The sequence below is a fragment of the Aythya marila genome, assembly GCF_965140915.1.
Source record: "Aythya marila genome assembly, chromosome: 8".
NCBI lineage: Eukaryota > Metazoa > Chordata > Aves > Anseriformes > Anatidae > Aythya > Aythya marila.
In genome coordinates, this window is record NC_139049.1 from 7,371,723 (window position 1) to 7,388,051 (window position 16,329).

General features: G+C 40.6%; 1 protein-coding gene across 2 annotated transcripts in view; it reads right to left on the reverse strand.

The window, feature by feature from the left end:
• Positions 1-16,329, reverse strand: part of NEK7 (NIMA related kinase 7) — a 64,291-nt gene that overhangs the window by 31,536 nt on the left and 16,426 nt on the right. For both annotated transcript variants that reach the window (XM_082765859.1, XM_082765858.1), the window contains exons 4-5: positions 8,287-8,349; positions 7,620-7,730 (exon numbers count right to left, since the gene is read on the reverse strand). In XM_082765859.1, the coding sequence (XP_082621985.1) occupies positions 7,620-7,730; positions 8,287-8,349 (174 nt within the window). The remainder of the gene's footprint in view (positions 1-7,619; positions 7,731-8,286; positions 8,350-16,329) is intronic.

Sequence of the window (16,329 nt, forward strand, 5' to 3'; positions counted from 1 at the left end):
CATAGGAAAATTTACAGAAACTGGGTGAACACCTAAAAATAATCCTCCAGCATTGTTTGCAGGACATCTCAGACAAGAAAGGCACTAGGAACCATTGGTTAGGAACACCTTTCCGTTCGCCCTTCTCTCTGAAGAAGAGTCAGGGAGGCAGACAATTCTTGCTCCAGTGGGCGAAGGCGGAGATGAAACACCCCAAGCACTTCTGCTGCAGCTGGAGCTATCCGAACAGAGCAGGGAAGTTTAACACCAAGTTAACTCCACATAGATGACTGACACCATTACATGCCTTGAGAGGAACGCCAGCCAGCTTACACAATAGCTTCAGGCACGCTGTCTGCGAGACGGGGACTGTCCATCTGACAAAACAGCGTTGATTTGAGCAGGAAATCTGCCTGGTTATTCTCCTTGTCCCAGTGGCAGAGGCAGACATCAGCGTTCCCTCCCCTGGCACACACAGGTACCTTACCTGCACGTGGTGAACCGCTGCCACTGCTCGCCTGGGAGCTGAGAGGCAAGGCGAGGGGACAGCACATGTACGGGGAGCAAGAGCTTACCAGAAGCAGCTTCCCTGCCCCGACACGGCTCTGCCTTCCCTTTTTCTTTCGTGACTGTACAGCTGCACTCACAGTGACTCTGCTTCCCCTGGGAACAGCCCCGGTTGTTACTTACTACACAGCTAGCACACATAAACCAAGTTGAGTAAGGAGACATTTTTTCAATTCAAAAAAAAAAAAAAAGTTTAAGAAAAAGCTTTTTTAGTAACTTTAAAAAACATTAGTGACAAAAATTAACCTCACTGGTTCAAAGCCCCAAGTTTAGCATTTAAGAAAAGGCATTAAAAAATGATCGTTTAGTTTTGATCTTTTGGTCTCTACGTAACAAATGCTGTGTTAGAGCATCCCCAGTACTATCTGCTTCTTTGAGTGATGCTGTCTTTTCCAAATATTTTCCAAAATGCCTACACAAGAAAAACAACCTAAGAATAAAGGTGGCACAAAATGAAAGAATATTGAGGAAAAAATGCAAATATTTGATGCTTTTGTTAATGTCATACTTTCACAAAGATGCTAAACAGCTTTGTATTATGAAACATAAGCAAATGCTAAACAAAAATGCTACAAGTCAGGAGACACTTTTTAAAACTTGCATTTGCCAGTCCTAATAAATCATTATCATTAAAAAAAAATGCCTAAAAACTACTTTTAAAAAATCCTTCTTTCAAAATCACGATGTCAAGCATTTGGATGCAAATATGCGTATAAAAACCCTCAGAATTAAAGCCACCAGACTTTCTTCCCTCGAGAGTGTGTGAGCAGTTTTCAGTTGTGTTGTTTTTTTGTTTTTTTGTTTTTTTTAATTATTATTTCAAAAGACCCTTTTCTCATTCACTCATGGCACTCAGTTAATGAGCAGTTTCAAAATGTCTCAAGGCTTTATTTAGTGTGCACTATTCAAAGCCTATTATTAAATATAAACTGGGGAGGGAAGCTTCCTGATACACACCCTTGGAACATCAAATTCATGAAATAAACTTCGTGAGGTTTATCTTCACAAATGGCCTTAAAATTGATGAGATAGTAATATCCCTATTTTACAGACTAGAATGGGGAGCAAAGAATTAAGATCAAAAGTGTTAATTACTTTTGGCACCAATCTTGAGCACCTCCTTTTCAACATACTTAGCTTTATGAAACAGTTCATCTTCAAAGCACAGTTTCCACTCAGATCAGATGAAGCTGTGAACGCTCAGTACTTCTACAAATCAAACCCCAGTTCTACCTTGATTATCAGAAATACAGAATAAGCAATTACAGTTCCCATCAAAAAAGCAGTTGAAGGGGTTTATACAGTATCCCTTACGAGCAGTACCAGAGGCAGTAAGAAAGAATAGTCTCTGGAACAGCATTCAGCTGCATTAACCAGGAAACCTTTGTCTTCCTTTAATTCCCTGCCTTGGAAACTACAGCCACAGCAAAGGCGGCAGCGCAGCCACAACAAATTACAGCGTGCACTGCACAACCATAATTCCCACCCAGAGTAGCTGCAACCTTAACACCGAGCAGAACAGTGGTTTGTCAAGGAAGAGCTAAACCTGTGATTTGCTGGAGTGTAAGATACTCAGTTGTATAATTCGCTAGGTCTGAATGCCTGCTTTTGCAGATTCAGTGTTGCTTCCTTAGGTTATATGCAATTCCCTGGATTTAAAAGAAGCATAAAAATAACAACAGAGACGCAGGCTCTCCATCATATCGCCCCATGCAGCTTCCCAGAGTTGGCACTTTTACAGCCACAGCTAGTGCTGGAGCTGACCAAGCAACTTGCACAACAGAGCACCATCCTTCAGGAGGTACCAGATGGGTACGCCAGCGGACTTTGTGCACGCTTGCTGACAGCAGCAGAACAGCAGCACTCCTGAACCATCGGTCCCCTTCCACTCTTAGCAGGGCAGTACCCCTGCAGGACAGGCTCTTCTTTGTGCTCCTCTTACCTCTGGGGGATCTGTAACTCCTGCACAGCCTGCCTCTCCTCTACCCCCCGTCCCATACCTGCCCCCTCCCCACTCCTGTCTCTTCAACCCATTTTCTCTGCTTTTGCAATCACTGCCTGTCCCCAGCCTGTCCAAATTACCCCAGCCAGGCTGTCCACCTACTGACAGTCTGTTTGTCTGCCCATGGTCCCCGCACAGGCTGTCCTACCTTCTGGAAACAGTCAGTCCTTCACTCGGCTCACTGTGTTCATCTTCAGCACTGGGGCTCCCATTTCTCCCAGTGCATTACTCCTGTTCTCATTCTCCTACACTCCTCAGCCTCTAACGCCTTGTGTGGCCACTTCCCAGCCTACCTTGTCTCCAAACTGCTCACCAGCTAGTCCCAGCTCACTTGCCTTCCCCAGTCCCAGTCAGATCCTCTCCCTGCTCCAGAAGCGCCCGGCTGCGTGTCCCCGTGTACTCGTTCGTCCGCGTTCTGCTCAGACTCCCTTCCCTCTGCTTTTAGAAAGAACAAATACCCTTCAAAGGACAGGAAAGTTTACGCTCATCCAAAGCATCTGGGAAAAAGCTATTTCTGGCAAAACAATTTCATTTCAGTCACCTGTGCTATAGATTGAAGCATTCATAGTCACTTGGGTGGCACGCAGCGCTGCCGGCACTAGGAGATGCAAGAGGCTCGTGCAGCTCTGCGTGTATGGGAATTCACCACTTGGGCTGCTGTGCTTCTGCAATTCCTGCTGGGCAATACAACCTCTTCTCTTCAAAGAATTTCAGTTCGGGTGAGTTTTCACGGCCATCACTCTAAGAGAAGTCCGCTTTCCGTGTTTTATATCTGCTTTATTACATGAGGGCTACAGTTTTTCAGAAGAAATGCTTACTGGATTTTTGCTTACTGGATTTTAAAACAAACAAATGAATAAAAACCACACCGTGGCAGCATAATGCACTTTTCCCTAGCCTTCTACTAAATCATACATCTTTCAGAAACACACTCTGAAGGGGTCAGCTTGCACTCTTCCAATCAAACAAAGTCAAGTTAGAGCCAATGTGTGCTCTGAAATGTACCAAAAAGCCTGCGGTACACCTTCAGCACTGCCAATGAGTTCCAAAGAAGCTCACTGCTAACATCTTTTGGCATCAAAAGAGGAGGGAGGGTTTGCATCCCAGGCCACATGGAGAGGAGAGCTGCCTGATGCTATTTCACACGGGGAAGCCCAAAATACCCATCAGAGGTGAAACATCAAAATGAAAATCAATGAGACTTAAAACCTGTCTAAGCAGAGGCCCAGCTACTGCAACGCCACAACTGGTGATTTAGATACACGTCAGTTGCTTGCAAGGAAATAACTATCACTGTTTAAGTTGTCCCATTTAAATATATAAATATACAAACATCCAAATATGTACACTCACCCCGCACACACAACTAGATAGATAGATAGATAAGGACAAAGAATACTGTTCCCAACTACAGAAAAAAAAAAGAAAATAAAAGAGGAATCAGTATGAAGTTTATACCATTTACACATTTTTCCTGTTTTAAAATATTTGCCTATTTAACTTAGATAATTGTAGTGTTTTATTTTTAAACTTAACCCTGAAAAAATATACATTAAAGCATTCCCTGAGCAGTGTGTAAAGTGCCTACGTGACATTTTGTGGAATTTGATTTTTTTTCCCCATTTCTTGAGGAAGCTGCTAGCTAACAGATTTTCAACTTTTTAGATGAAAGCTTTCAAGCTCACTCCCAAAACATGATTTAGTTCCTTAAGATCTGGTTGACATATTCAGTTTAAGGTTTGCATTTTTTTTGGTGTAGTAAGATTATTTGCCAGAAAAACTAAAAATATCTATAAAAAGAAAATAGACCTAGGAGCTTTTTGCTGATCGCATTTAAAACAAACATTGCAGTGTCTTCAAAACATCCCTTCTAACACCTACTAACTTTAATTTTAAATAAAGCATCCTAATTATTCTGCAAGACTTGAAATTGTATTATTTCAGCACCTTTAGCACAAGCTTGCTTTTTTTTTTTTCCTGAATCATTCTAATGTGGTTTCTTGGCTAATGCAATTAGCAGATTCTTTTCTGTTTATGGCATTTTCTTTATCCAATACGATCAATTGTTGCTTAAAAATAAATTAAAAAGAAATCCTCTCCAAGTCAGCAGTTTTGCTCCCACAGAACGCTGTTCAGCCTGTCCCTGTGGTGGAAGAGAGCTGTGACTAATAGGAAAGGAGATGAAGCCCCAGCCCTGCTTCACAACACGTCTGCACTGCAAGGAGGTGGTGTGACGAGGCAACCCGGGGGCTCCATCAGCTACCTGTAACCTCGGGAGCTGCATCACCCTCAGACCACCACACTGCACAGTGGAGGCCACAAACCCTGACAACCACAAGCAACTGGGAACAGGTACAGCAGTTATTTGCCATCTTTTCACTGCAATACTACCCAGCAATGTAGACTTCTCTTTCCTTCTTCCCCCATCTCTACACAGCGCTTACGCAGCACCCAGCTGTATGGTCCAGTGCCAAACCAAGTTTATAACCCAGTGAGTATCTCCCAGACACCAGTAATTCTCTTCTTCTCGGTGACTAACGTGACATGGTCAAGGGTTTGGCTGTTAAAAACAAAGGCTGTACAGAAACATATTTCTGTGAGAGACAAAACATCCGGAGGGGGGGGGGGGGGCAGGAATAAAGTGAGATTCTTATTCAATCACCGGATTAAATTGGGGCAGGGGGGCACAGGGAGAGAAGAGAGAGCACGCATGAGATGCTTCTGATTTCATTATGAGATTCGTAAATGCCAATGCACAACTTTTTACTTTTTTTTTCTCCTCCATACAGCAAATTCTATGAATTCTATTAGAATCCATTATTGGTCCTCAGTATGAATACATCAAGTGATTTTCCTCAGTTGTCTACTCAGTGGGGACAAAGAGAGTATTATTCACAGGTAACAAGAGGGACAGTATAAAAGCTGGACAGCGACGACGTGGTTCATTAAGGGAAGAACTAAAGAATTCATTAAGGTGCACTGTGAGGCACAGCAGCTTTGCGAGCATTCTCCGATGTGCCAATAATGTCATAACAAATACCCAAGTAAACCAGTTAAGCAGTTTTCCTTGACATTCGCGGTGGTTTCACTGTCATTCAAACTGTGGTCATTTACAATTTCAAAAACATGCTCCAACCTTGTTTCTACAAATCACACAGCAGCCAGATACCCAACCACTCTTCTGGGGGTGCCACGACATCCTCCAACAAACTTAAAGCAGCAGACTAGCAAGAATACTGGAAACCAAAGCATGGCTTCATTATTTATTTATTTATTACCAACACAACACAGTTACTGACCTTTGTAACGTGACAGGCAGATATTTTGCTAAGAAGTTTCCACCCCATTACATATTTTTTATTTTTCAGGCAATTTTTAAACTATTTTGTTCAAAAGACACTGTAACCGATGCATCCACACTTAACGCTGATATCATCCAAATAGTCTACCAAATCACTTCCTCCACAAGCAGCATGAAGACTGAGTGCATTGTGACACCTCATACATATTTAATAATAGCCTGATAGGCTGTCATTAACATCAAACAGCAATCTAAGTTTGCTACATTAAACATGATCCCTGTGTTAAGAGAAGAATCACAAACTGCCTCCAAGATTGAGCCTGAAAGAAATACCCACCGACTTGGACAAGGTGTAATGAGGCCAACTGCACTGAAGGAGCCATTATTCACACATTGGATTAAAAAAAAAGAAAAAAAAAAAAGAAGAAGGGGGGAGAAGGAGGGCAGAAAAAGCTTCAATGGGTCATAAGACCAGACATGCCATAAGGCAATCTGTCACAGAGTACTCATATTAATAACTGTTGTGTCAAAACTGAACATTGCAAAGAAAAGACAAACCTTCCTTTATGTTTTATGAAATGTAAGCCCACAGAATTAATAATTCATGAGATGAAGAAAAATATCAGATTTGGATATAAATATTAACAGAACCCTGTCAACCTGTTTAGAACCCAATTTTGACCGTCCTACCTTATAGTTATCAATCTAGAAGAGCACATTCTCCAAAAAGCTCAAAGGAAAAAAAAAAAAAAACAAAACACGTAACTATGAAAGTCATTAATGAAGAAATTAACATTCTCCATTCATGTAGGTCCTAAACAAAACAGCACAACTCTGTTCTGTGCCTGGCAGTTGCTGAGAGAATGCTAATGGACTGGCGGTATTTGTTCCCTGACTTACACTATGTTGACAACAATAAAGTTGGTGCACACACAAGAAAGTACACCAAAGGGACTTCATAAAACCAAGACCCAGTGGAAAAAGAGTAGGGAAACAGGGGAGGTGGTTGTCAGATGACAAACAAAGATTAAAAAAGAAGCTGATTAAAAGTTAATGCAAGTTTCAGCATATGAAGTTCATACAACAGCTCCTAGATAATTTTTTTTTTCCAATGAGCTAAAGAACTGGCACTTAAGAATACAAAAAAAACCACCTAACCTATAGCACACACTCACTTATCAGCAAGTTCACTGTACATGATTTCAATCAAAATACAAAATACATTTTCAAAATACATTAGTCTCAAGATAACATATTTAACCAGGCCTACAAAACCATGCAGTGGTTTCCATTTCAAACATTATTTTGTTTGCTAGACTGATTAGCAGTTTGAGCTCAAGACACAGAAAATCACTTCTGCCTTGTGACACCAGCCCCCTCTGCTTTCAAGACTATCATAAAGTACAGAATGTTCTAACACAAAACACAGTTGTGCCAAAATCAGGAAAGCCATCAAAAAGCACTCTTCTAAATGGTGATGAAAGTGCTTTTCATTAGCTTTTTTTTTTTCTCCCCACAGAAAATAATATAATTAAGTCTAGTTATGTCCTCACCTGCACTTACACTATAGTTAACAGTGTAAAAAATACTTCTGTTAAGCATCAGTATTGGGCGTACATAAAAAAGTCAGTACAAATACTCAAAGTTTCTCCACAGTTTTTGCCATTTTAACTGCATTCAACTCACCGGTGAGCAAGCAGAACAAGCAAGTCAAAGAAGTTTAACACTGAAACCTTTTAGCAATAATAATTTTTAAAAGTTAATTCCTACCTTTATCATTCTAGAAAGATCTCCAGCATCAGCTAATTCCAAGACTATGTTCAGTTCATTGTCCTCAATGAATGACGCATAGTATTTTATTACATTTGGGTGATTCAGTTGCTAAGAAAAGATATACAACGCATGTTTTAGTGTAGTGTCTTATATTTTATGAATAAAATATTTTTATTTAGGCAAATAACACACCTAAGATATATTATAGTATGATACAAACAGTACAGGCTTTTATGAAAAGCATTTACAGATGAACATTTTGCAGTAACACACAAGCCTGCAAGAACATGGTGGAGTTTTAGGATCGAGACAATGATTCATGTCAGTACTTTAAAGGATCTTTTCTTTCAATGCATCTGTGCAATAGTATGATACAACCTGATGAAACAGCTGGGCCAATTTTTGAAATCAGTTTTTTCTTGCACACAAGACACTTAACTACAGTATCACATGCTTAGTAGAAACTTCTACTTGAGAAGTTATGCATTTTTCGATAGGATTGAATTCTCTATTTTAACTTTTAATGCAATTATAGATTATAGATTCCTTAAGTGAGGCTTATTAAAGCTCTACACAGCTACCAGTGGACACTTCAGGTGTATCTATGAAAAAAACAACGTACGTTGATAATGGCTGCATTTTTATTCAAGGTAAGTATTTTTACCTTTAGAAGATCTATTTCTTTGATGCAATCAGCACGGGCTTTGGCGTCCATTAAATCAAATATCTACACACAAGAGAAAAGACAATTAAGTGATTAAAAAAAGCAAGCTGAGTCATTGTTATTATCACATAGCATCTATAGAGCAGTTCAAGTTTCACATGAGCAAAATATAATACAGTAATACGAAATACTCCTAATGCTCTTAGTGCAATTGTAAACATTGCAATGCCCACATACTGATTTTGGTGCTATATCAGCACTTTTAGCCCTTTCATAGGAAAGGACTAGATTGGAAGTACAGGTTCTCCAGGAACTCAGCCGCCACTTCTGCATATCTACTCAAATACATGGCAATAATTCAGCACTTCTCCTTCAAGATGGTTCTAGTCCAAGTGTCAGGTATTTCTCCCACACCTACCACACCATTATCAGAGACGGATTCTTTCTAGGACTGAGCATGCCTGCCTTTCTTAATCTCTTCTTACAGTCCTTTTGTTTTAAATAACACATGCACTTTTACTCCCTCAGGATCAAAACTTCACTGTCACCTCTGATTCTTTCTCTCCCATTTCCTTCCCTTCAGCAAGGGAAGAAGCGATTTGGGTTCTGTAATTTGTTTACTAGAGCACTTTTTTCATCTGTCACCTTGACTTTTATAGCTTTTTACAGTTAGGCACCTTTGCTCATCATTTTTTTCCACCTCCCATCTGCTCCAAATTATTCTGCAATGGATCTCATCTTTGCCTCTTCCACGGTTAACCACGTTACCCTCCACTAATTTCTGTTTGCAGCAATTTTTTTCCTGTCATTAAAAGTCCTTATCCTCATTCTACCCACATTTATATTTGACCTAAATTCTTTCCATTTTCACTGTTTTTACCACCCTGGATTCCCTTTGCACTTCACTTTCTCAGATTTGCATCTCTCCATATAGTGCCACCAAGTGATAAATCCCCCTTAGAAGTGACCAAGTTGGTGCATTTCCAGTGAATCCTTCCTCTCATTCCACATTACTTTCGAAATCCAAGAAGTGGATTCGGACAGGCCTGCCTACCAGATGTGGAGCTACACAGAAGAATACCAGTAGCGGATCGCAGCCCTCTGAGAGCACGTATGCTCTTGTCTAGCCGCTGCTCCCCTCAGAAAGCCCACCTCATCTCCTGCCCGCGGATCTGACACACAAAAACCAGACTGCAGCGGATGCAAGACTTGCTTTCTCAAAAAGACAGCTAAGTCAGGAACTGAAATGCCAAGCCTGGAGATGGGGAAAAAAAGAAGAAACAGGAGAGAAGGAATGAAAGAAGAAAACAAAACTACTCTACCAAGAAAGGGAATAAAACATCTCACAACTACTTGTATATTAATGCCAGGATGATGGGAAATAAACAGACTGAGCTACAAGTAATTATTCAAGGAGGAGGCTGAGGAGGATATAACAGACACACAGCAGGGTAAGTAACAAGAAAGGAATGCTAACACTAAGAAATAAAGCAATTTCAGATGTAAGAGAAGAAAAGCGTTAGTACTATATGTGAAATTAGAGGTACAGGTATTAAACAGCAAATAGCATTGATGCAAAAGACAAGAGTTTATTTATTAAGGCTGGGAAAACACATTTAGTGAAGGAGATGAAACAGCCTGCATCTGCTGTAGATCTTAAATCTGAATGAAAAAGCATTGCTCTTTAATCGCCTTGACAATAGACTAAAAGTCCTACCACCTGCTACTGTCATGACGGACTGAAATATTTTTTTCTAGGAAATACTTAGGAAACTTCAAAATATTAGAGGTAGCACATTAACAGGGAAAGTACTTGGAAGGCATGAGATCATAAATGTCTTTGGCAGTAAACTATGAGACCAGCAAAAGGAAAACCTCACACCCCCCTCTCCGAAAAACAATCAGTGGAAGTGTGCACTGAGTAGCAGGGGGATAAAGTACAGGGGCACGGCAAAGTTGTGCATGTCTGCTAAGCCTGATCATGAGATAATAACATTTCTTATCCATGATACAGAGATCCAGGTGCAGATAGGGAGAACTCCCAACATACCGCAGAGCCTAATCAAAGCTGCAAACAGAATTTTAAACTGAAAATCATACACAAATTACCTGGTCATGCAGTGTAGAGGAATTATTCAAAACACAGTTTCAAGATTTAAAAACAGAAGACCTGCAATGTGGCCGGGGAAAAGAGAGAGGAGTTTGGACCTGCTAATGACTGTTTCAGTTTCAGTTCTTCCCTCAATCCCTTACCTGGTATTTCTGCTAGTTTTACCATGGGCAAATTCCATAAACACTTCCCAGGTCGTTGCAGATTACCTCTAAGTGACCAAGCACTTTAATTCTCTACTGGGTTTACACTGGAAACACACATTTTGATTCTTTGTTCTTGAGCACAGAATACTTTGACCTAAGCCAAACCCTCACAGGCAGTTAATTGACCTTATGTGTATAACAACTTCGGCAGAGGCTGCCAGAGCACGTGGCAGATGAGGACTGCTTCCAAGCTCTGGACCTTCCTCAAATGTGAAGAGGTAGAAATTAGATGCTGTTATCCTGCATTGAGAATAATTCTCACTTCTCTGTCGTAAGAGATGGGTATTTGTAAAGGAATAGAGCAACACCAGCAGACAACAGGCTGCCCATGCAACCTATCCATCACCACCCATACAAAAATACAAGACACCTGCTTACTAACAGACTTACCTATACGAGCAGTATTTCCCAACACACCTAAACAAGCAAGCATCATGAGTATTTTTTGTTTGTTTTTAAATAAGCTACCCTCTAGTAAGGACGTAAACCATGACCCCTCAGAGAGGTGTAACAGAACACAGAAAAGCCCTATGCGCAGGACTAGGAAAGATTTGGGATCAAGGGATAGGGAAGAAAAAGACAACATTTTGTCCAGGTATTCTGGCTGGCATTCCCTGTATTTCCAATTCGTTATTAAGCTGTCACAGAGCATAGGCTAGGCCAAGCAGCTGATCCCAGGAAAAGTCAGACGTAAGGTTTATTAACATGACTCCCCTCCAGTTTTGCTACACTTCACACAGCCCAGTGGCAAATCTGTCTCAGCTTCATCTAAACTTGGTATTTCAGACATTAATAAAATAACACACTTAAGAAAAACTGAGTCTTATGAGATCCTTACAAACACGAAGACAGACCATCTGAACATCCACAATTCTGGCCCAGATCTAACCTGAACAGACTGTAAAGGCCTCTTCCTAAAAATCCAGAACTCCAGTTTCTCAGACATTAACCTCCTCCAGCAACAAAGTTATAAAAACACACCATCCAGTCCATGGCATGTGAGGAACCCCTGCCCTATCACATCCAACAGCTGGCAGTGGCTCTCCTCCCCATCAGATTATCATTCCAGTCTGCCAAGCCGCTCCACTTGGATCCCAGGCTCAAACCCGTGTCAGCTCCCGGGGCGACTACTGCGACCAGAACCCAAACCCTCTGCACTTCAGCACCACAAAATGGTTCGGCACTGACGAACGACACACACCACAAAACGGAAGCCACAGTGAAAGAGTTTAAAAGCTTAAAAACAATCTTCCAAGTGCATGTCAAAACTAACAGGGGGCAGCTGGTAGCGGAGGAGGAAGGAGCTGCCACCTCCTGCATCCTCCTCCCGGCAAGGAGCTCGGGGCACTGGGGACACCCCGGACCAGCCAGGAGGGTGAGGGCTGTGCACATCGACTGCTGGGCACTAGCAGTAATTAGACTACAATTATTAGCATTGCTGTAATCGGCTAATAATGGGAAGTGCTGCATTTTGGTCAGCTGGTTTGGCCATCAGTTGTACTAACAACAAATGTTAACTCTTGACTCCGCTTACAAGGTCAGGATCGCGGGGTAATGCAGGTCGTAGCTGTGTTTTTCTAGCCCATACAAATTGCATGGAGTATAATGCAATCTTATTTAAAATTTTAATTACTCTTCCCTGGTTTCTGTTTTCAAGGACTCTGGTAAGATTAACATTTCTACAAACTAATTATGTTTGCTGTGAAAAACCTATTAATATGCAAAAATTATATTAAATATTTTTATGATGCATCCGTTTTCACAAAGTGTAATCAAAAGCCTCATTTTGAGGAGTGCCATGCCCTATTTAGCAATTAATTCCTGAAAACAATTAGGCAAAAACAGCTCAAGAGATGTAAGAGGACCTTTTAAAGCTCTTCCTGAAACTGTATTCTTTTGGCATTCTGGAAATATCAGTTTTAAGTAGTGTCAGGAGATAGCCGTACTTTTAGAACCATTTCTAAGCTATTTTAAGATCCAGAACACAAACTGTTCCCCGCACAGATGTGTAAGCTAAACAAAAAGGTTGCAACACATGAAATGAAATTCCTGAGAAAACTTCTGACATAGATGCTCACACACTGCTCCTGCTCCTTGAGAGCTCTGCGCAGAGCAAGAAGGTTGAAAAACATTTCACCACCAGATGGAAAACATCAAGCCGTAGCTCCTAAGTGCAGACGGTATTTGCGCAATTACCAACGACTGATTTAACTCAGCTTCTGAAGTGAAATGAATGTGTCAGTGTTCCTTCACATGGTACCGCTTTCAAAACATGCCAAGGTGGGAGCCTGCTCCGTTCCTCTCGCTCTGAAGAGGAGCGCTTACTCCTCCAGCACTTTTCCAAGACTTCTTCTTCAGTAGTAAGAATAGAAGTCTTTTAACCTTACCATTTAAATGTCAATTTAATCTAGTTCTGCTTAAAAAAGCTGTATAAAGGAAAGATGACCTAACAAAAAGTTCTTCTAAAGCAAAACATGAACATGCCTGCCACAACGTAAGTCTACAGACAAATAAGCAAAATAAAGACTTGAATGCACACAAATATTGAGACACTGAACAGCAACAAGGAGCATTTGAGCATTTTGCCACCACTGCACTGCTGTGCTAAGACAAGAGTGCTTCATAACGTGTAAAATTACAAGTGCTTCCCTAAGATTAATTATCTCTAATTCAAGCCTGAAGTAGCAATCCACTGACAATACACAATGAATAATGAATGTAAGCGCAAGATAAAAGGATTCGGTTTTGAATCACAAACACAGGGGTCTCCGATACTGGAGGGAAAGGGAAGGAAAGATGGAACAACGTGAAGCAGAAACGTTCAACACCATCTGCAGTTGTATTGAAATGTGCAGCTCCACCTAATAGTTTGAGTAGCTGAGGTTTATTTTAAAAATACCATATCAAACAAACAATATCCAGTCAGTGACAGTAAGACTACAGTTACAAGTCTTGTGTTACATTCTTAAAATACACCATTTTAAGCCCCTCATATCTAAGTTCATACCAGTTCCACACTTCACAGCTCCACCTAACACAAAACCAACCGTCAGTGCTCACAGTGTCCTGCTTTGTAATGCGCTGACTGATTATCAAATGAAGGGCAGAGACTTTGTGCAACAGGGGGGGCTCCCGAAGCTTTTCAGTCCTTCCTTTAGGTCTGAAATAGAAGGAGCATCTTGCCAAGCCTGATATCATTGAAGAACTGTTGCTCAAGAAGTTGGTCCAATCTAAGAACTTTGAAAAAAAGGTGATCTGTACCTGTGTTGTTATACACAGTCAAACAGCGGGGAGAACGACAGTAGAAGTGGTAACTTTTATAAATATAACTGATCAACAAAGACAAGTAGGTTGCATTTCCATGGAACAAAGACTGGTCAGAGAGGTAGGAGTTTATTACATACCATAAAATGCACCTCCTCTCTGATGCCCCTGTTTTTGCTATTCTGTAGCATTTTGAAATTTAATTACCAGTCTTGGTTCTGGAAGTATCTTGCAGGCTTCTGGAAAGAACAAGGACCAAGAGACGAGAGATAAAACAATTGTAACCATTTACAAAAGATGTTCCGTGGTTTTGTCTTTTGAGAACAGTTTGTGAGGATTTCTTCCCCTTTCCAAGCAACCACTAGAGTGCTTATTGCCCAGAATGACATGTAGTGGTACCTAAGGGTATTGATGGTTCTTTTGCAAGGATTATTTACAGTGGTAGTGGTAGAGATGCTCCGCTTCTTCCTCAGGCTATTCCATGTATTTTGGACTTCACACTTGTTAAGAAACTTAACTAGAAGCTCTTCAAATGTAGACTGCTACATTAGTAGCTTATCTGCAGTTGATCTTCCCTGATGTTTCTTCGACCCAGCGTCACTCAGACATTAGTGAAAGTGAAGAATAAAGATTTGTTTTATAATTCTGGTTTTATTTAGGTAATATTACAACAGCATCTCAGAAACATGGTTCCGTGAAAAAAGAGAGCACCTAATCATTATAAATACCACTTCCCTAACTCCAAGCAGGCTAACCATACGCAGGAAGATGAAACATGAAGGGTAGAACGAGAAGAAAACACCCAACAATTAATTTTATGTATTCTGGTTAAACTGCTAGAAAGAAATTGCAAATTAAATAGTTTTCACTCTGCTACATATCCGACTGTAAACCAAATCAAGATTTCTACTTCTTCATATCATCTGGACTCAGCAACAACCACAGACTCAGAAAGAGCGCTTTCTGTCACCATCTGCTTGTCCTTCCTCCCACAGCATCGTACTGCCACTTGCTTCTGCTCACGTTGAGTTGCACAAACATACATTTTGTACACATTAATGCAACATTTATCAATATTGTACATATTTCAGCCAAGTACAATTTTAATAGCAGGAAATAAACATTCTTGTCAGAAAGCTTCACTAAAAATAAAAAAAATAAAAATCAAGGCTGGCAATCCTTTTGGAACAAATAAAGGCCTGAGATCCAGTAAGACTGGGAGAGGATAACTGAAGAATAACAGCCACATCAGACCTTGAAGGCAAAGACAAGCAGAGGGAACCACTGGTCAAATAGACAGGAAGGGAGCTACGGACTCAACCCAGCCAGGAAAATGAAGCTTTTTGGGGGTAGGAAGAAAGAGGGAGAATAAGACTCGCGAACTCAGAAAGGAAGACATGTAGTTGTTAAGATGTGAGATGAAAAAGGGAAGATAATGGGAAAACAGAAATAAGTCCAGATCTCAGTGTGTTGGTTTTCTTCTTTTTTGTTTGTTTTTTTTTCTCCCGCTTTTTGTTGTTGGTGGTTGGTTTTTGTTTTAAACATGAGGTATGTGATTTGGAGACACTATCCCAATAGAGAAACATGGCAAGTAAGCCAATCCAGGTAGTATTTCATGATACAGCTAGGAAGTACCTTTTTTATTTTTTTTCCCTATAGGTTACCCAAGTCGTACTTTCTATTCCAATAGTATTCTACATAGACCCAGCCTTCATATGGAAAGCTACTTCACAGATCACAGAACACCGTCCCTGCTGACGTGCACTGGTCAGTAACATGCACAGGGAAAACCAGCAGCATGCGTTGGCTACTTTAAGGCAATCAGAACACTACCAGCATAAAGCCGTTTGGAAGAGACACAAATCTTTACCCTTATTTCCTACTAAACACCAGATATATCCCTAGATATTACACGGTTGAACTGCTAGAGAAATTTTCACCTGCAAATGAACAGCAGGATGTCTTCTCCAGAGCTGAAAAATCTTCTGTCAACTTGAGAAATCTGACCTGAAAATTCAGCTTCACATACTGACTTCTGAAATACTCCTAAGAGTACGCATGCTATAATGCCTCTGTAATCTTTGCACAAGCACTGTTATAAAAATGTTGTAGTTAATAGCAAAAGGCCGGACTTTCTGACCATCTTCAAGCACCAAGGATTCCACATCCACCGTAACTGACGCATTTGGAGTCACATTTGACCTTTTTGGTTTCTCATGCACTGGAAATGAAGGAAGAACTAGCCTAATGTTTCAAGACTGTTGATCAAAGTTCTCAGAAAATATTTCAGCTTTTGAAGTAGTACACATCTGGCAGTTTTCCCAGAATGAGGAACCCCATTTTTATTTATTTATTTTAAATGACTCCCAGCTCTAGCCCTGCCCCCTAGTTCTGCAGAGCATAGGAAAAAAAACAGCAATGGAACAGCAAGTCAAGATATTACAGAAATTTACAATACATGCA